Here is a 20,118-nt window from a genome sequence, read left to right on the forward strand (position 1 = left end):
TGGTATACTTTTCTCTGTCTTTACCTTCTTTGTCTTTTTCCTTCAAAACAACTCAAATCTCCCCTCCTCTGTGCAACCTTCTCCAACACCCCCACCTTTGCTCTCTGCTTCTGTAGCACCTTGTGTATGTCTGTAATAGCACCTGTAAATCTGCTATAGTTATTTACTTATACTTTTGCCTCTCTATTAGGCTGTGACCTTGAGGGGGCAGAAACCAGGTCTTATTTGTATTCATAGAGCATTTGGAAAGGGTTTGTAGGACATTGGGAAAATGATGTGAGAATCACAGAGGGATTAGCTTTGCACAAAAAGACAAATTCTCCCTCCAAAACAAAGGGAACTGTATATGATTGATAGTGAGAATGTAGTAAGCATCTTTTTTTTTAAGTTGTCGACAGACCTTTATTTTATTTACTTATATGTGGTGCTGAGAATCAACCCAGCACCTCACATGTGCTAGGTCAGCACTCTATCACTGAGTGTACCTAGCATCTTTAAATCCAAAAGGAAGAGGTGATCTCTTGAGGGGAAATCTGGTTTGAGAGAGGAAGACCACAGGAAGAAGAGGCTACCTGAAAAGAAAAAGAGAGTAAAGGAGAGGTGGCACACGGTGTGGTCCGAGTGTCTGACCCCTTTCCTTCCTAGATGTGTGAGGTCTCAGGATGTACCCTGCAATGCCTGGACTGACCAGAAGGGGTGCTTGGTCCTGTAAAGAGAAAAAGCCCTGTCTCCACTTGGAACTAGGCTAATTTGTCTTGATTCGCATCAGAGTCTATCAGTTCAGGAGAGAGAGGCTAGAACCTCCGGCAGGGGGGAAGAGAAAAGATTTGCAGTGATGTGGATGAGAAGTGACAAAGGGTTAGTGGTGGTACGCAACCATGGAGAGCTATTTGGGAAAAGCCACTATGGGAAAGATGGCAGGGAATTCTGGCAGCAATGCGATTCTCAGAAAGTATGGCAGGGGTAGCAGAGTAAAAGCAGCAGGAGGAAGCACTGGTACATGTGACTGTACTGCCATTTGTTCTAGTTGGCATCCTGCACTAAAGCGAGTCTGTGAGTCCCACTTCTGGTGGCCTGTGGTACAAGTAGGGCTGAAAAAAAGAGCAACATGTCCTATTTGGACTTGTACTCTAGACTCTTGGCTCAAGCTTCTTGTATCATTTTATAATCTACAAAGCATCCTAACAAGCATTTTCAGATGACACTTCAAAAACAACAAGCCAATGTCTTGGTCAGAGTAGTGCAATGCAAATGAAGACACTGAATGCTTTGAGAAAAAAAGGGGGCTGAGGGGTGTAGCCAAATGACAGAGCTCTTGCCTAGCATGTTCAGGACTCTGGGTTCAGTCTCCAGTATGGGGGTGGGGGTGTGGAGAAGGAATTTACTAAAAGGATATAGAGTTGACAGAAAGGCTGGGGAGTCAGATGTGGAATGTGGCAATAATCTAGGACGGCCAGGTGGCAGGCATTGCAACCCTGTCCTTGCCTCAGGGACTATCTGGCATTCCACCATCACCATTATAGGGATATCTCCCCTTACCCCAGCCCCCACCTGAGAGCCACTGCTGTTGGACACCTACTATCTCTGTTGCTATGACAAATTCTAAAATCGTCTCTGTCTTTTTTTCTTTTTCTTTTTTGCTTTTTGTGGTGCTCGAAATTGAACCTGGATCTCATGCAAGTTAGGCAAGTACTCTATGACTGAGTTATAACCTAGCCCTTGTTTGGTGTCATTTGCTGAAGATTCCATTTGCTGAATATTTAAGAGGAGTAATGGGTGTAGGGAGAGGACTGAGCCTAGGCCGTATGTCATGTCCTATTGCTGGGGACAGGGACAAGCAGTAGCTCCCTACTTCAGCATCTGTCCTGGCATCGATACTACAAAGAATGGAGTATTCCCCAAATAGGAAGTAGTTTGGATGCTGGTGGTAAACAAAACAAAATGTCCATTACGTCCTATTCTTCCTCTTCTTTCATATTGCTCTTTCTTGGTAGTTATTCTTTTTCTTGTCAGTTATCAATTGTGATCACAATTCCAGGCTCCTAGACTTGAAGCTTTAGACTTATCTTCATTTCCTTCACTTTCCCATCAGGATTTCTCAGATTTGCCTTGCCTTCTTATCACTACTGCCTTAGTTAGATTACTTTAGCAATAGCATAGAGGACAGACTAGAAATCAGGGGTCAGAATTCTGGAGTGTTAGAGCTGGGATAGACCTTAGAACTTAACTATCATAGTGGTATTTCGTAGGAGTATCTATTAGAATTTTTACAGCACATCCTGGCCCTCCCCCATCTCAGTTTTTTGGGTTCAGTAAATCTGAGGTAGGATCTGGGAGGGAGGGAGGGGGAGAGAGAGAGAGAGAGAGAGAGAGAGAGAGAGAGAGAGAGAGAGAGAGACAGACAGACAGACTGTGTGTGTGTATGTGTGTCCAGGGTTGGGGACTATGGAATTGTTTTAAAGATGGGGAGATTTAGGCCTAGAGAGAAGGTAGCTGTTTGAAATCACACCTCAGTTAATGAAAGGGTTCAGAAGCAAGCTCAGATCTTCTCCTGGCATCTGGCCTAGTGCTACTCAGGCCTCTTGCTATTCCATTCTGCAAAAGAAAATTTCCTGGTTTTGCCCAGCAGGGTGGCACATGCCAATAATACCAGTGACTCAGGAGGATCTAGAGTTCAAAACCAACCTCGGCAAGTGAGGCGCAATGCAACTCAGTGAGAGCCTGTCTCTAAATAAATACAAAATAGGGCTAGGGATGTGGCTCAGTGGTTGATTGCCTCTGAGTTAAATCCCTGGTACCTGTCCCCACTCAAAAAAAAAAAAAAAAAAAAAAAAAAAAAAAAGAAAATTTCCTGGTTTTATTTTTATCCAAGAAAGTATGCTATAATGTTGTGACTTAGCTCCTCCAACAGTAAACAGGTCCTTTAGATTAAGAGGCTCAAGCCATCAAGACTCTTTCTAATGATTGTCAGCTTAATCTCTGAACCACAGGTCTCCCTGGTTAGAAGCGAGGAAGTCCCCCAGTCAAGGCCACACTTCTGTGTCTGGCAGGATTCTGTAGGGGCCTTTGTGCACACAAATATTTGTTTCAATTATTCATTGACCCTTCTTCAATTCTTGACTATCCTTTAGCCATCTGGTTCTCATCATGGGAATCCATCTCTGTTTTTCTGCTCTCTGACTTTGACCAGTCTCTGTGTTGGACTGATTTGCCACCAGCTCTGGGCAATCTCATGGAAACCCAGGGCCTCTGATGCCTTCTATTAATTACATTAAGTTGCTTTTTTGATTTTGCTCTCTTTACAAAACTTTTACTTTTCCATAAAGATTCCCAGCAGGAAATGCCATTTATGTAATATCTTCCTGCTCCTAAACCTACATTAGGGTAAAGAAAGCAAAGAGGGGAGCCATTTTCCCCCATACCCTCCACATTCAGAAAGGGAACATCAAAGTCTGAGCATCTCTCCCTGGCCCAAGCAGGAATGACATGGTCAGAGCTGGCTTTCAGAAAGCAACTCTTAAGAGCTGCGGAGGATGGATTAGAGGAAAGAAGCTATGGGAAGGGAGACTCTCAATAGAAGCTACTGCAATAATCTAAGTGACAGATGATGAGACCTGAATTGGGCAGTGGGAGTGGGATGAAAAGGAAGGAATAGGTGGGAAAAGAGTCATTTTAGTGGGGAAACGACAGGACCAAGTAACTAAACAATATGGGATATGAGGAGGAAGTTAAAGATGACCAGGTTTGAAGCTTGAGGACCTAGGAGGATGGTATCTTTAACAGAATGAGGGAAATAAGGACTGTTTTGAAAGGAGGGTGGAAGACAGTGACATTAGTTTTGTACATGAAGGATGCAGACCTCCAAGAATATTTTCATCAGGCAACTGAATATACAGGGTTGGAAGTCTGGGCTGCAAGGATCAGTTTGTGAGTTTCAGAAGTGGGAAGGTGCGAGGTGGATCAGAGGCTCAGGCAGAGAAGAGAAGGGGTGGAGTTTGAGCCTGGAGGGACATTTGCATTTAAGCTTCAATCACGGAGAGAGAGAGATCACTCAAGGAAGAGGTCTGAGAAAGAGCTAAAGGTTTGGGGAAAAAAACTGGAAAAGTATAGTTTTGTCAGTCAAGGGAGGGGAGTTTCAGGGAGGGGAATGGAGACAGAAGATGAGATGAGGACTGACAAGAGGCTGTTACTCTCTGCAGTTACTGAATTGACACTCATCATGGTAGGTAGGCCTCATTTCAGTCATAAGTCACAGTAGATAAGGGAAAGCAGAGACCCTCACATCAAGTGAAGTACTAAGGCAGGTTTCTGGATACTTCACAGGCCCCCACTCACTTTTGCCTATTATCAAGGTACTGCAGGACAACAAGCATAATTCCTTCGCAAAGTTTAACATCGTCTAGAATTTCCAAATAAATCCCTTCAGCTCTCATCCTCCTTGGTTTCAATAATAGGAAACCGCAAAGATTCTGGAAGGCAAGGCTCAAGACCGGATATATAAAGAATGACTAATAAATATTAATGAGGTGCACGCTCCGGCCCAACCAGGTCGAGGGAGAACCTTCTCCTGGCCCATTGGAGCCCCGCCCTCTCATAAATATGCAGATAGCGCTGCCCGCCGCGCACTGCCCCGCCCTCTACTCTTCTCCCTCGCAACGGACTCTCCCTTCAAACGGGAAACAAGATGGCGGCGGCAGGTCCGAGTACTCGGGCCTCTTCCGCGGCGGCAGCAGCGGCTCTGAGTCGGCGAGGCCGGCGGGGCCGCTGTGACGAGATGGCGGCAGGGAAGAGTGGGGCCCCGGGCCAGGGCTCTGGCCCTGCGTTGTTGGTGTTGCCGCCGCCACCGCTGCGGCCGGAGGAGTCGAGCTGCGCCGGGTGCCTGGAGACCCCAGGGGAAGCGGCGGCCCTGCCGTGCGGCCACTCGCTGTGCAGAGGCTGCGCCCAACGCGCCGCCGACGCGGCGGCCCCGGGCTGCCCGCGCTGCCGCGCCCGCGGCCCGGGCTGGGCCCGCCGTCGAGCCCGCGACGACGGCCAGGCCGACGCGGAGGTGCTGGGCGAGCGCGCCCGCCGCGGCCAACCAGAGCGCTGCCGCCCGCGCCGGGACGGGGGCGCGGCCGCTGTGGGGCCCAGGCCGGAGCAGGAACCCCGCGCCGCACCCGCGGAGCCAGGTGGAGCTTCCCCTCCTCCCCTTGGGGTCCGGAGACCGGCTGGGCTGTTGTGGCCCGGCCTGGTTAGGGGGTGGTGACTCCCGGGCCCTACTCCAGAGGGTGTGGAGAGTTCTTGTGGGATGCAACTGGGCTCTGCCCAGGTGCAGTATGTGTTTCAGAATTTTGAACTTTGAAATAAACTACGGGCAAGTTGGATTTGGAGGGGTAGTGAGGGGACCTCGCGTCTTATGTACTTCAGAAGTTTGGAGGGAAACAGTTCTTGGACAAGTTAGGGACAGGTTGGAATTGGTGTGTGGAGGGGAGGGGCCCGGGAGAATCCGAGAAGCACTTGGTTTAATGTTGGATCAACAGCTTAGGATAGGGTCATGTTGCTTGGAGGGATGTGGGTCTTGGGCCTGAGTGGGTCGGCGAGGGGTGTGGAGTAGCCGGAGTTTAGGGGATAGGTTGAATTTGGGGATGTGAAGGGAGCTTTTTAGACTTGAGAGCAGAGTGTGTTGGAGAATGAGCTCACGTGCAATTTTTCATAAAATCTTGAAAAGTGCATGCTTAGCACAAGAGCATGGCACATAATGAAGGAGCGATAATTGACAGCTATTTATATTTATGCTAATTATACCAATAAGAGCCAGTAGTGCTCCACAAAAAAGCAGGGTGGGGTTTAAAAGGTTTGGAAATGAAGATTGGTTAGCCGCGGGGCCCGCTGCTAATTCCTTAGCAAATGTGAGTTTCCTACTGTTATCCTGGCAGTTGAAAAGTTTGTTGCAGGACTCTTGCCTGGAACTTCTTTGCTTTCTTACCATCAGTAGCCTTCCTAACTGGTGCTGAGCTTTGAGATAGAACCCGTGTCCTGTTTAAAACACAAACTAAGATTGTGTTTAACCTAGGACTCTTGGAGACACACCCAGTCAACATATCTACAGCTCTGTTTGATATAAAAAATGCTTATCAAGGAGGAGAGTTTTAAAGAAACATAAATTAAGAGACCAGATATTTGCTCGTTGTATGTTAGGAATTCTGCTATGTGTTATTTTAAGTAGGGAAAGGGAGGCATTGTGTATGAAAGTGCAGCCCCTAGAAACTACAGGTTCCTGAAACAGACTGCTTTCAGGAACCAGTCAGAAACAACTGCCACTATTATAGGAAACCTTGCCTTTATTGCTCGGGTTGAGGGGAGTCTACATGTTATTTCCAGTGCTCCTTGTTACTCCTTTTAAACGTTACAACATTCCTATGAGATAGGTACTTTTATTTCTGTTGTATAGATGAAACTGAGGTCCAGAGAAGTTGAGTAACTTGCCTAATGAAGAAAATTCAAATCCATCTGATTTCTGTTCAGTTAATTTGTTTTAAATTCTGAGATTAGGGTCAAAATATAAGACAGTATTTCTTTGGTCTCCCTATCAGAACTATTGACTCTATGGTCAAATAGGTTAGAATTTATTTATTTATTTTTGGTACCAGGAATTGGTACCCTCAGGGGTGCTTAACCACTGAGCCACCTCCCTAGCCCCTTTTTAAATATTTTGTTTAGAGACAGGGTCTTGCTGAGCTACTTAGGTCCTCATAAGTTGCTGAGGCTGGCTTTGAACTTGCGATTCTCCTGCCTCAGCCTCCTGAGCTGCTGGAATTATAGGTGTGGGCCACCTCACTGGCAGTTAGAAATTTTTAATTTGATTTCCTAAGCTTGGAAGCCACTGCAGAAGTATCAGGTCTGAAATTTGAATCACGAAAGGGAGTATGGCTTGCTAATTTGTGCAAACTTACTTTCTTTGAAGAAATTTTTGTCATAAGGAATTGAAAAATATTCCTGAATGGGAGTTGGGAATTATCTTTAGCTTCAGTGGGTTGCCTGAATGTATTGGAATTCTATACAATATTTTTTTAATTAAAAATTTAATTTAAATCATATGCATTCACGATTTAAATGAAAATATGAGAAAAGTACACAATAAAGAGGGGCCCTCTTACCCTTACTTCCTGCTTCCATCAAATATTCTTCTTTATTTTTTTACAGTTTATTTATCTATATGAAAATATAAGAATAACTGATTTTTGTCTGTTAGACAAAAGGTTGTATATTACATACTCTGTCTGTGAATTGCTTTTTCTGCTTAACAATATATGATGAAAATCTTTCCATATCAGTATATAGAGAATGTCTTCACTCTTACATTTGAATGGAATTCATTGAATAGATATAACTTAATGATCTATTGGTGGACATTAAAGTTGATTCTTTTGCTGTTATAAATAATTTTTCATGAAATTGTTATGTGTGCGCATTTTTATGGAGAGGTCACTTGTAGCTTTCAAGTGATTCTCAAAAAAAATTTTTTTTAAAGGTTGAGAACTATTGTTTTAATACAGGTCCTTCATTATATAGAAGAGAAAACTTGTGACCCAGAACACAGAAGAAAGTTACTAGTTACAGGTTCCTGTGAGTCGGTGGATAAACAAGAGCTGAAAGAGTAATCCTAGAAAAAGGGCTGAAACAACTTAATTCACAGTAAAGTTTCATGATGACTTTTTACAGAGAAAACTACAAGTACCAATATCTTAAATATTAACATTGTACTTTTATGAGTAATAAGCAGCAACAGGATAGCAATTTTAGGAATATTTAGGAGTATATTGCTTATTGGTATTTTGGCATATTTAGGTCAGCTGATAAAGGAAAGATCTTTATGATACCAGAAATGAAATTTTTGTAGTAAATGCACTAGTGTTTATGTGAAATTCTTTAATTTTTTATTTTTTGGTATTGGGCATTGAATCTAGGGCTACTTTATCTCTGAGCTACATCCCCAGTCCTTTTTTATTTTTATTTTGAAACAGTGTTTTGCTAAGTTGTCCAGGCTGGCCTCTAACTTGCCATCCTTCTGCCTCAGCCTCCTCTTCATGGGGATTACAGGTATGCCATTGCACCCTGCATTTTTCCCCCCCGAGAAGTGTTTCTCTATATTGCTCAAGCTTGTCTTTAACTCTGGGTTGAAGTGATGCTCTTGCCTCAACCTTCTGAGGAGCTGGGATTACTGGCATCCACCACTACATGTGGCTTAATTTATTAAACAAACAAACAAGAAAATCCTTTTTTGACACCCAGTGTCTCTTTTGGAATTGGATAGTCTGGAAATAGTGCAAGTTTGTGCTTGCTGAAAAGTTTGGTTGTACTGGTGACATTTTTGTGGAGTTGTGCTAACTTTGTGGTGTTGGTAAGGTTTACGGTTTTGAAACCTTAGCGACCCCTGTGTAAATGGTTAAATTCTAAATATGTATTGTCAGTTTGTTTTTGGATATAGTGTTAGTTTTGCTGATTTATGAAAACTTTTTGTGAAGGCTATATCAGTGATCTTCTGAAGATGTCAAAGAATTTCATCTTCTTTGAGCATCTGCCACACACCATTATATTGACATACTAAGTATTTGGACCGTCTTGAGCAGTATTCGGTGATGATACAGTGAGTGCTTACTCTGTGCCAGGCACTGTGCTATGTCCTTGGGAAACATCAATGAATGAAATATTAGATTCCTCTCTCATGGAACTTATTCTAAATTTAGAGACTGTCCTGATCTATTGGTTTTTAGAAACATTCACCACATGGGCATACACGGGTAGATTTAGAATTATACATGACAGCTGCACTGAAGCCTCACTGAAAATGATTAATGAATTTAGGACAGTTCTTTTTGTTTCCCATAGGTAATGACACAAAAGCTGGACAAAGCCTGATGAATCTTTAAATTGGCAGTTTTGTCAGGCACGGTGGTATCCGCCTATAATCCCAGCAGCTGGGAGGCTGAGGCAGGAGGATTGCAAGTTCAAAACCAGCCTCAGCAATTTAGTGAGGACCTAAGCAATTCAGCGAGACCCTGTCTCTAAATAAAATGTTAAAGAGGGCTGGAGATGTGGCTACATTTGGTTAAGTGCCCCTGGGTTCAATCCCCAGTACTCACTTCCCGCCCCCCAAAAAATTGACAGTTTGAATTTTTTTCTACTTTTGTGTTAAAATTGAATTTCAAAATGGAATAGATAAAAAAAAAAAACCCTGAATAATTCTCATTTCTTCTTTTTCTTTACCCCAGGCTCTCTATTTACTTAGTATTAACATACATTTAAAAAATTTCCTCTTTCTGTGAAAAGCAAATAGTTCTGTTTATTACTCAGTTGGCAGAAAATGTTTGCTATGTGAGTAACCTAAATTGCTTTTAGGACTGATGAATAACGAAACCTTGTGATTGTAGTGTAAAAGAACAGAAATTTTCCTTGTCTGTAAGGATTTATTTCAAAATGTATAAAATGACTCATCCTTTTATTTTTAATGACATGTATTCTAGAATTTGAGAATGTCCTTATGTATTATACTAATGCAGGAAACTTGTGCCTCATGTTTGCTTATGTTTTTCAAAATTCATGCTGAGATTACCTCACCATATATTTCACCAGTTAGAACAATTAACTTTGAAGGAATTGCTCTAGTTTATAGAATTTAGAATTGAGTGGCAGGAATTTAGGAGGTTTTTTGGTTTTGTTTTGTTTTTTGTTTGTTTGTTTATTAACTCCTATTTCCACTACCTAATTTCCAGTTAATCTTGAATTACCCACCTTGAATATATTTATTTCTGAGTTTGCTTAAATATTTGATATAAGGTCTATTAGGCAAATTTTATTTCACTCATTTAATGAGTATTTTGGGGGGCATACACTGTGAAAAAGATTAATAAGACATGGTCCCTGTTCTCTTGTTTTGGTACTGGGAATTGAATTCAGGGGCACTTAACCACTGAGCCACATTTCCAGCCCTCTTTTATATGTTATTTAGAGGGTCTCGTTATTTTATTTAGGGTCTGGTTTGAGTTGCTTAGGGCCTCCTTAAGTTGCTGAGGCTGGCTTTGAACTTGCAATTCTTCTGCTTCAGCCTCCCAGCTGCTGGGATTACTGGCATGTGCACATTGCCTGACTGGCCCCTGTTATTTAAGACTCTACAGTCTGGTTGGGGAAATGTACAGTTAAATAATACTGAGTGGTAAATGAAGTAAATACACAATGCTAACAGTATAGTAATGGGAAGTCTGGAGGAAACCTGAGAAAGCATTTGAACTCTATGTTGAAGAAAGAGTAGGGATTCACCAGGTGAAAGAGGAGATATGGCCATTCCAAGTAGAAGAACCTTTGTAGCCAAAGACAGAAGGCTGTTATATTCATGAACTGTAAGAAGTTAAATAAAGGTAGAGTGTGGGACTGGAATAGGGAAGAGAGGAGACTACAGAAATCAGATGGTGGAAGGGCATTGTAGATCATATTAAGATAATTTTAGACTTTATCCTGTAGGTAGTATGGAGCCCTTAAAGATTTGTAAGTAGTGGATGATATCATAAGATGTTTGAGAATGACAGTATTTATTGGAGAAGGAAAGCGGTGAGTTGAAACTGGAGGGAGGGAGTCTTGTTAGGGGACTATTTTAGTAGTTCAGGCAAGAGATAAAGAGGGACTAGATGAAAGCAGTTGTTGTGGAGATGTTACCTTCAGTCATTCACTGATTCATTAACTATTTGAGGGCCTTCTTTGTATTTGGCATTTGAGCTGCAAAAAGGGATAAAGCCATGATTCTGTCTCTTAAAGCCAAAGTGTAGTTGGAAAGATTGGCTTGTAAATGTGCAAGTAAAATGTGTTGTAAGTGCAATAATATCTGTAAGTTAAAATATAATTATAGAAGGCAATATAATATAAATTAATAGAATGGTTTAGGGAATGGGGTCTGGAGACAGCTCTGTGGTTCAAATTTCAGGTCTGCCACTTAGTTGCATGTTATTGGACACATTGCTTAATCTTTCTATATCTTTGTTTCCTCATTTGGAAGGTGGGGATAGTAATAATAGCAAAATTGTAAGTTTGTTAAGACTAAATGTTACAATGCTTGGCATATAAAGAGCTCAATAAAGGTTACTTATTCTTACAGAGGAGAACTCAGGTGGGTCAGGAATGGCTTCAGTGAAAGACATTTCACCATGAGTATTCAGTAGGTGGATGAGAGCAGGATAAAGATGAGAGAGAACATTTAAAGACAGAAGCATGAAACAACAAGGAGAGTTCTTGGAATTGTAAATAGGAGTGGTAGAACACAGAGTTTCATGGGAGAGTAGAAGTACAAGGAGCTGCAGGGATAGGCAGTTACTGGGTAATAGTGGACTTTGAATGCCCTGCCAGAGAAGATCCATTGAAGAGTTTTACACTTTAGAGAGATCACTTCCACAGCAGTAATGTAACAAATGAATTGGAGAGCAAATTTTATTTGCAAGATAAGCTGAAAACGCCTCTCCTACAAATACCCAGAAAAACTGGATAATGTATGATTCTTTTAAATACATTCCTGAACTTGTGGGAATGACAGAGTAACCTTCAGTTCCAGAAACAGAGAATTAAAATCAAGACTGTAAACCATGAGCCCTTGCTTTGTTGCCTTGGAGCGGGCTGAAGGACCAGGAGTAAGGGTTTTCTGAGTGAGGAATGAGATTCTAGTTTTCTGTTCTTAGGAAATTGAGTTTTAGCTATGTGTAAAAAGAAACTAAGATGACTTTTGCGCATAAAGCAGGGATCGTGTGTGTGTGTATTGGGAATTGAACTCAGGGCTTTGCACATGCTAGGCAAGTACTGCACACGCTGACCTATGCCCACAACTCTAAAAGCTGGGATTCTGGGGCCTGGGGTTGTGGCTCAGTGGTAGAGTGCTTGCCTAGCATGAGTGAGGCCCTGGGGTTAATCTTCAGCACCGTATAAAAATAAAATAAAGGTATATTGTGTTCACCTACAACTAAAACAAAATATTTTTAAAAAAAAGCTGGGGTTCTTGATAGGTTCTTGAAAGGGTGGGCTAGAAAAATAATCTTCCCTTTGACACAAAAAAGTAACATGAAATTGTCTTGATTTGCCTGGGTTCTCTGCAGAGAATTGATGGGAGAAACAAAGGTTCCCTGAGAAATTGAAACACAAGATATGTGAGAGATTGCTTACATTTGAGATCTGAGGTATCTCCATGCCAAGAAATTAATATAAAAATTGACTCCATGCTGTTGACAAACATGAGTCATGTAGAGAAAGAAAAATAAGACTCCGAGGGGTAGTCCCGTACCTTAAACTACAAGGAATTCTTTGCAGAAGAAATAAGGCTAACTGAAGATGAGCTTATAATAAAAAATGACACCACCAGAGTAAACAATTTTCTGCCATACATGAGAACAGAAATAACAAGGAGAAAGAACTGGGATAGTAGAATGGCAGTTTGAAAGATAAGTTAAATGAACATATTTAAGTGACTAAATATGTTAATTGACATCCCAATAAATGAACAAGATATTATGAAACAGGCACATTTGAAAATAACTAAACATGAAAACATGAGATTAAAAAGCTCAGTAAACAAGTTAAGCAAGAGTTTACAGAGAAAAAGTCAGTAGTTGGTAAATCATGAGGAAATTCATGAGAATACAAAACAGTAAAGAAAAATATGAAAAGGACTGATCAAAAAGTTTCAACATGTAGTATTACTTTCAGGAGTAAAATAGATAAAATGAGGGAGATATGGAATTTAAAGAGGTGATGACTTGAGAAATTTTCAGAATAAAAAAAGACCTGAATTTCTAGGTTTAAAACTCATGAGACGGGGCTGGGGAGATAGCTCAGTTGGTAGAGTGCTTGCCTTGTAAGCACAAGGCCCTGGGCTCGAACCCCAGCACCCCCCCCCCCAAAAAAAAAAAAAACAAAAAAAACTCATGAGACTTTAGTAAGAATTAAAAAATAAGCAAACAACAGCAACAACAACAAAAATCCCCACAATTAAGTGCATGGTAGTGAAACTGCAGAACATCAGACACTTTTTTTCTTTCCACAATTTTTGTTGGTGCATAGTAGTTGTACATAGTGATGGGATTGCTACATATTTATACATGCACATGATATAACAATGTAATTTGACCAATATCACTCCCCAGCATTTCCTGCCCCCCCAACCCCTGGTCCCTTTCCCTTTGATCTCCCTTTGACTTTCATGAGATCTGTCTCCTGACCCACCTTTCTGTTTTCCTTTATAGTTTCCACAAGAGAGAAAACATGACCCTTGACCTGAGTTTGGCCAAGTTTGCTTAACATGATCATCTCACGTTTTATCCATTTCCTGCAAATGACGTAATTTTATTTTATTTTTTTATGGCTGAGTAAAACTCTATTGTGTATATATAACACATTTTCTTTAGCTCTTCATCTGTCGATGGGCACCTAGGCTGGTTCCATAGTTTAACTGTTGTGAATATAAACATGGGTATGCATGTGTCATTATAGTATGATGACTTTATTTATTTATTTATTTATTTTTTTGGTGGTGCTGGGGATTGCACCCAGGGCCTTGTGCTTGCAAGGCAAGCACTCTACCAACTGAGCTATCTCCCCAACCCGACTATTTCTTTAGGATAAATACCTAGGAGTGGGATAGTTGGGTCATATGGTGGTTCTGTGGTTACTCTTTTGAGGAACCTTCATACTGATTTCCATAGTGATTGCACTAATTTACCATCCTACCAACAGTATAAAAGTGTACCTTTTTCTCCACATCCTCTCCAGCATTTACCATTGTTTGTATTCTTGATGACTGCCTTTCTGACTGGTGTAGGATGAAATTTCAGTGTAGTTTTGGTTTGCATTTCCCTAATTGCCAGTCATGTTGAACATTTTTTCATGTATTTGTGGGCCATTTGTATTTCTTTTTCTGAGAGGTGTCTGTTTAATTCATTTGCCCTTTTATTAATTGGGTTATTTGGTATTTTTCTTAGTTCTTTATATATTCTAGATATTAATCCTCTGTCAGAAGAGTAACTCGTAAAGATTTTCTTCTATTCTGTAGATTCTGTCTTCACATTCTTTTTTTTTTTTTTTTTTTTTGCTTGAAATGAGAAGTATTTTTTAATTTTAATTTTTTTTTGGTACACAAATGCGGTACAACTTTTCATTCCTTTGGTTTTACACGATGTAGATTCACATTTGTGTAATCATATATGTACATAGGGTAATGTTGTTCGTCTCATTCCATTATCTTTCCTTCCCCACCCCTCCCCTCATTTCCCTCTACACAATCCAAAGTTCCTCCATTCTTCTCTTACTCCCCTGTGCCCCCTCTCCCCGTTATGTGTCATCATCCACTTATCAGAGAAAACATTAGGCCCTTAGTTTTTTGGGGATTGGCTTATTTTACTTAGCATGATATTCTCCAACTCCATCCATTTACCTGAAATGCCATACTTTTATTCTTCTTTATAGTTGAATAATATTCCATTGTGTATATACACCACAGTTTCTTTATCCATTCACCCATTGAAGAGCATCTAGGTTGCTTATTTCTTGCTCATAAAATTTCCACTGTGAATTTGGAATCTTTTTAAAGCAACTCTTTTGAAGTGCAAGTGTCTTGCAAGTGTTCTTGAGTGACTGAAAGCTTGACGCATTGATGAACACACTAGTTTAATTTGGTTGTAATAGAATCTGCTTTCCTCTTCAAAACCAGTTCCTTTTCTTCCTAAACACACAGCTTGATGTAATTTCCCAGCTTTCTTTGTGGCCTTGTGTCTTCACATTCTTAATGGTTTCCTTTGCTGTGTAGAACTTCTTAAATTTGATGTCATCTGATTTATTAACTCTTGGCAGTATTTCCTGAGCTCTAGGGGTCCTTTTGAGAAAGTTGTTGCCTGTGTCTATATGCTAGAGTATTGACCCTGTGTTTTCTTATAGGAAATTTTGGTCTAATTCCTTTGATCCATTTTGAGTTAATTTTTGTGTAGGGTGAGAGATAAGGGTCTAGTTTCATTCTACGTATGAATAATCTGTTTCCCTAGCACCATTTGTTAAAAAGGCTGTCTTTTCTCCATTGCGTGTTTTGGCACCTTTGTTAAGGATTAGAAGATTGTAGATGTGTGGGTTTGTCTCTGTTTTCTATTCTGATCTATATGTCTGTTTTTATGCCAGTACCATGCAGTTTTTCTTATTATAGCTCTGAAGTCAGGTATTGTGATGCCTCCAGCATTGCTTTTTTGGCTTAGAATTACTTTGGCTAGTCTGGGTCTTTTATTCTTTCAAATGAATTTTAGGACTGTTTTTTTCTATTTCTGTGAAAAATGTCATTGGTATTTTGATGGGAATTGCATTGAATTTGTATATTGTTTATGTAATATGACCATTTTAAAAATGATACAAGATCTTCCGAGTTCTTCAGTTTCTTTCTTCAGTGTTTTTTATAGTTTTCATTGTAGAGGTCTTTTACCCCTTGGTTAGTATTTTTTTTTTTCCTTCCTTCCTTCCTTCCTTCCTTCCTTCCTTCCTTTTTAAATATATATATTTTTTTAGTTGTAAATGGACACAATATCTTTTTATGTGTTTATTTTTATGTGGTGCTGAGGATTGAACCCAGTGCCTCATGCATGTGAAGGAAGCACTCTACCACTGAGCTACCCCAACCTGGTTAAATTTATTTCTAGGTGTTGTGGTTTTTTATTTATTTGTTTATTTATTTTGAGGCTATTGTGAATGAAATTGTTTTCCTGATTTCTTTCTCAGCAGATTCATTGTTGGTATATAAGAAAGCTATTGTTTTTTTGTATGTTGATTTTGTAACCTGCTACTTTGCCACTTTGTTTATTAGCTCTAACAATCTTTATAAAAAATATTTTTAAAATTGTTGATGGACCTTTATTTTATTTATTTATATGTGGTGCTGAGAATTGAACCCAACGCCTCACACAAGCTAGGCAAGTGTTCTACCACTGAGCTATAACCCCAGCCCAGCTCTAGCAGTCTTTGGTTTAGGTTTTTTGGATCTTCTAAGTATAGCATCATAGCTATAAAGAGTGATAATCTAACTTCTTCCTTTCCTGTTTTTAATCCCTTTTATTTCCTTCTCTTGCCTAATTGCTCTGGCTAGAATTTCTAATACTCTGTTAAAAGGGAGTGGTGAGAATGGACATCCTTGTCTTTTCCCTGTTTTAAAAGACATGTTTCTAGTTTTTCCCCACTTACTATAAAGTTGGCTTTGGGTTTTTCATATATAGCCTTTATGATGTTGAGGTAGGTTTTCTCTGTCCCTAGTTTTTAAAGTATTTTTATCATGAGTGAGTGCTGAGTTTTTCTGAAGGCCTTCTCTGCATCTATTGAGATGACTAAGTGATTTTTGTCCCAAATTCTGTTTATGTGATGGATTACATTTATTGATTTGTGTTTGTTAAATCATCTTGCATCTCGGACAAAACCAACTTGGTCATGGTGTACAGTCTTCTTAATATGTTGTTGAACATGATTTGTTAATATTTTAGTGAGGATTTTTGCATCCAAGTTCATCAGGGATATATTGATCTGTAGTTTTCTTTCTTTGATGTGTCCTTTTCTGGTTTTGGTATGACCAAAGACACTTTTAAATGCAACCAAATAAGAACAGTAATCAGACTGAAAACATTTCTTTTAATCAGCATAAGAGAACAGAAATTGAATAATATCTTCAAAGTGTTGAGAGAAACCTGAATTTTATACTCAGGCAGGTTATCATTTAAGAGTGAGGGCAAGATAAAAATATTTTCAGACAAAAATAGAGAGAATTTGCTATTTCTGAAAGAACTGTTAATACTAAATAATGTCTGCAGAAGGAAAGAAATGTAACCTAGGGGAGAATGTAAGGTATAAGTAGTTATTGTGGACAAAGAAGTCAGTAGGTAAACTAAGCCAACATTGACTATATAAAGCAAAAATAATTATGACTAATTTGTAAGGGGCTATAACCAAGGTGGAATTAAAATACTAGACAAGGATAAAATATAAGTAGGGAAGAAAAGTGGTCATTGTTAAAGGGATAGGTTAGTAGATAGTGATTAACTTTAGACTTTAAGTCAGATGCATATTAAAAATTTAAGGTTAGCTGAGTTTAGTGCATGCCTGTGATTCCAGTGACTCAGGAGGCTGAGGCAGGAGGATTTCATGTTCGAGGCTAATCTCAACAATTAAGGAAGACCATGTCTCAAAATAAAACATAAAAAAGGGTTGGGGAGGGCTGGGGCTGTAGCTCAGTGACAGAGCACTTGCCTAGCACATATGAGGCACTGGGTTCAAGCCTTAGCACCACATAAAAATTAACAAAGACATTCTGTCCTACAACTACAAAAAAAAAAAAAAAAAAAAAAAAAAAAAGGCTGGGGACAGCTCAGTGGTAAAGAACCCTTGTGTTCAATCCCCAGTACTGGAAAAAAGAAAAAAATTAAGGTTAGCCACTAAAGTAGATAACAATATGTAACTTGGTTTACTCTCTCTATATATAACCATACACCATCCGAATTAGGAAGTGTACATTCTCTTTAAGCAAATGTGGACTGTGTAATTTAAACAACACAGAACATTTATGTATATTTTTTAGACTCATAATTAGGCATGTAGAAAGTTTCAACAGATATGAAAGAGTGATACCAGATGCTCCCTGATTTACAATGATTTGACAAGATTTTTTGACTTTATGAGGATATGAAAATGAAACATTCAGCAGCAACCATACTTCAAATTTTGATTTTTTCCTAGGCTAGTGATATGAAGTATATGATATTCTCTTGCATTGGTAGGCAATGATAGCGAGCTGCAGCTCCCACTCAGCCATGCCATCACAATAGTAAAAAATGGCTACTCTACAGTGTATTGGGTGGCTGTGATGTTAAGTAGGTTAGGTGTATTAAATACACTTTTGACATATTTAACTTACAATGGATTTATTGGGATATAACCCCATTATAAGTTGAGCAGTTATATAAACCACATATCTGATTCCAGTATGATAAATTAGAAATTAATAAGTGAAATATTAAGTTTCTTCTTCCTTCAATCCATGTTTGGAAAATAATTCTTTTGAAAAAAACATCTTCTAAGTAACATGTGTTGAAGAACAAAACCAAATGACCTACTGATGAAGTTAGAAAAGTAACAGCAGATTAAAATCAAAGGAAGTAAGAGATAGAATAAAGATATGAACAGAAATTAATGGAATAGAAAACAAAGAGGATGGGCTAGGATTGTAGCTTAGTGGTAAAGTGCTTGCCTAGTATGTATGAGGCACTGGCTTCAATTCTCAGCACCACATAAATAAATGAAATAAAGGTTCATCAACAACTAAAAAAAAAAGAAGAGGATTAACAAGTCTAAAATTGAATTCATTGGAAATATTGATTATATCTGATAAAGTTGAAGAGATACATTCCTTACCATGGAGCAGTTCCATGGTTGTCTTAGGGCAACTTGTGTGTACACACAGATACAGACACAGACACACACATACAAATGCATATGACAGCTCCAAAGTACTGGAAAAAGAAACAGTTGTCCTTGATAGAAGGAATAAACTACAGTTCCTCTAATTGTTGCAATGAATTCACTAGGTCCTCATGTATTAACATGGCTGAATCTTGAAAAAATGTTAAGGGAAAAAGTTGCAAAGTATATGTACCACTTTATATCATTTATATAAATAAAACAGGTACACAAAATAGTCATATTTCTTTTTTGGTATTTTTTATTGGTGCATTATAATTATACATAATGGAATTTGTTGTTGCATAGTTGTACATGCACATAATAAACCAATATTATTAGGTCCATTTTCATTTATAAAGGGCTATTATACTTCCTCTTTCCAGTCCCTCCCTTCTCCTAGTCCCCTTCCTCTACTGGTCTCCCTTCTATTTTCATGAGACAACTCCCTACCTACGTTTTTCCTTTTTTTCTCTAGTTTCCACATATGAGAAAAAACAGGATCCTTGTGTTTCTGAGTTTGGCTTATTTTACTTACCGTAATGCTCTCAAGTTCCATCCATTTTCCTCTAAATGACATAATTTCATTCTCTTCATTATGTATGTATACTACATTTTCTTTATTTTTCATCCATTTATGGACATCTAGGCTGATTCTGTAATCTGACTATTGTGAATTGTGTTGCTGTAAATAGGAGTATGCATGCAACATTGCAGTATGCTGACTTCAGTTCTTTAGGATAGACACCAAGGAATGGTATAGCTGGGTCATCTGGTGGTTCCATTCCTAGTCTTTTGAGGAACTGCCATAAAATAATCATACAATATGTATGTGGTAGGAGTGGACATCCTTGTTTTTTTCCCTATTTTAAAAGACATGTTTCCAGTTTTTCCCCATTTTTGTATGTTGGGGAAAAATCAGCCAACATACTCTTTCAAGGATTTTGATAGTGAATGGAAGGAAATAGAGTGCATGAGAAGGAGGGTAAGGATAGTTTTACAGAATCAAGGGCAGAACAGATTTTTACTCAGAATATGGATTCACGGTACTTTTGGAGAACCACATTCTTGGGGTTTAAGCAGAACTTGAAAATATAAGTGACAGAAGTTATATTTCTTTTTAGTTATATACTGAAGGAACAGTAACTGAGAGTTTGGTTATAAGTTGCCACTAATTTTTCTAAACACTGGAGATAATTATCTTGGTAGAAAGTAGGTAATGAATATAAGAGTTTTAATTCACTGGAGAAGGTAAGAACCGGGCCTAAAAGTCTTGAAGCTGTTAGTTCATTTTTAACTGTAGATATGGTAGATGAGCTCCCAAATTGTTAAATCATAGGGATACATGGTTATTGGCATCTAAACATACCTACCAGTAACTGTTGCTTGTGGAATAACTGCTTATAGTTCCTGCATGAATAATGTACATGAATATGTTTATTTCCTGTTTTAGATAGCATCTAAATAACATTTAATCTGTTGGCTAGTGTGTTTCCATTAGAAAAATGACTAGAAAGAATAGAATTTTATAATAAGTCACTTAAATCAGTGTATATTACAGTTGTATGTTTCTTTCATCCATTTTCTTCCTGTTTGGGGACATAATTATCTGCCTTTTTGATATTTAGCCATATTAAC

At 39.1% G+C, this 20,118-nt stretch overlaps 1 protein-coding gene across 1 annotated transcript in view; it reads left to right on the top strand.

Moving 5' to 3' along the window:
• Nucleotides 1-4,666: 4,666 nt before the first annotated feature.
• The window catches only part of Rnf169 (ring finger protein 169), a 92,915-nt gene continuing 77,463 nt past the window's right edge, over nt 4,667-20,118 (top strand). The window contains exon 1 of the mRNA XM_047516042.1: nt 4,667-5,168. Coding sequence (XP_047371998.1) covers nt 4,685-5,168 — 484 coding nt within the window. The 5' untranslated portion in view covers nt 4,667-4,684. The remainder of the gene's footprint in view (nt 5,169-20,118) is intronic.

The sequence above is a fragment of the Sciurus carolinensis genome, chromosome 11, assembly GCF_902686445.1.
Source record: "Sciurus carolinensis chromosome 11, mSciCar1.2, whole genome shotgun sequence".
Taxonomy (NCBI): domain Eukaryota; kingdom Metazoa; phylum Chordata; class Mammalia; order Rodentia; family Sciuridae; genus Sciurus; species Sciurus carolinensis.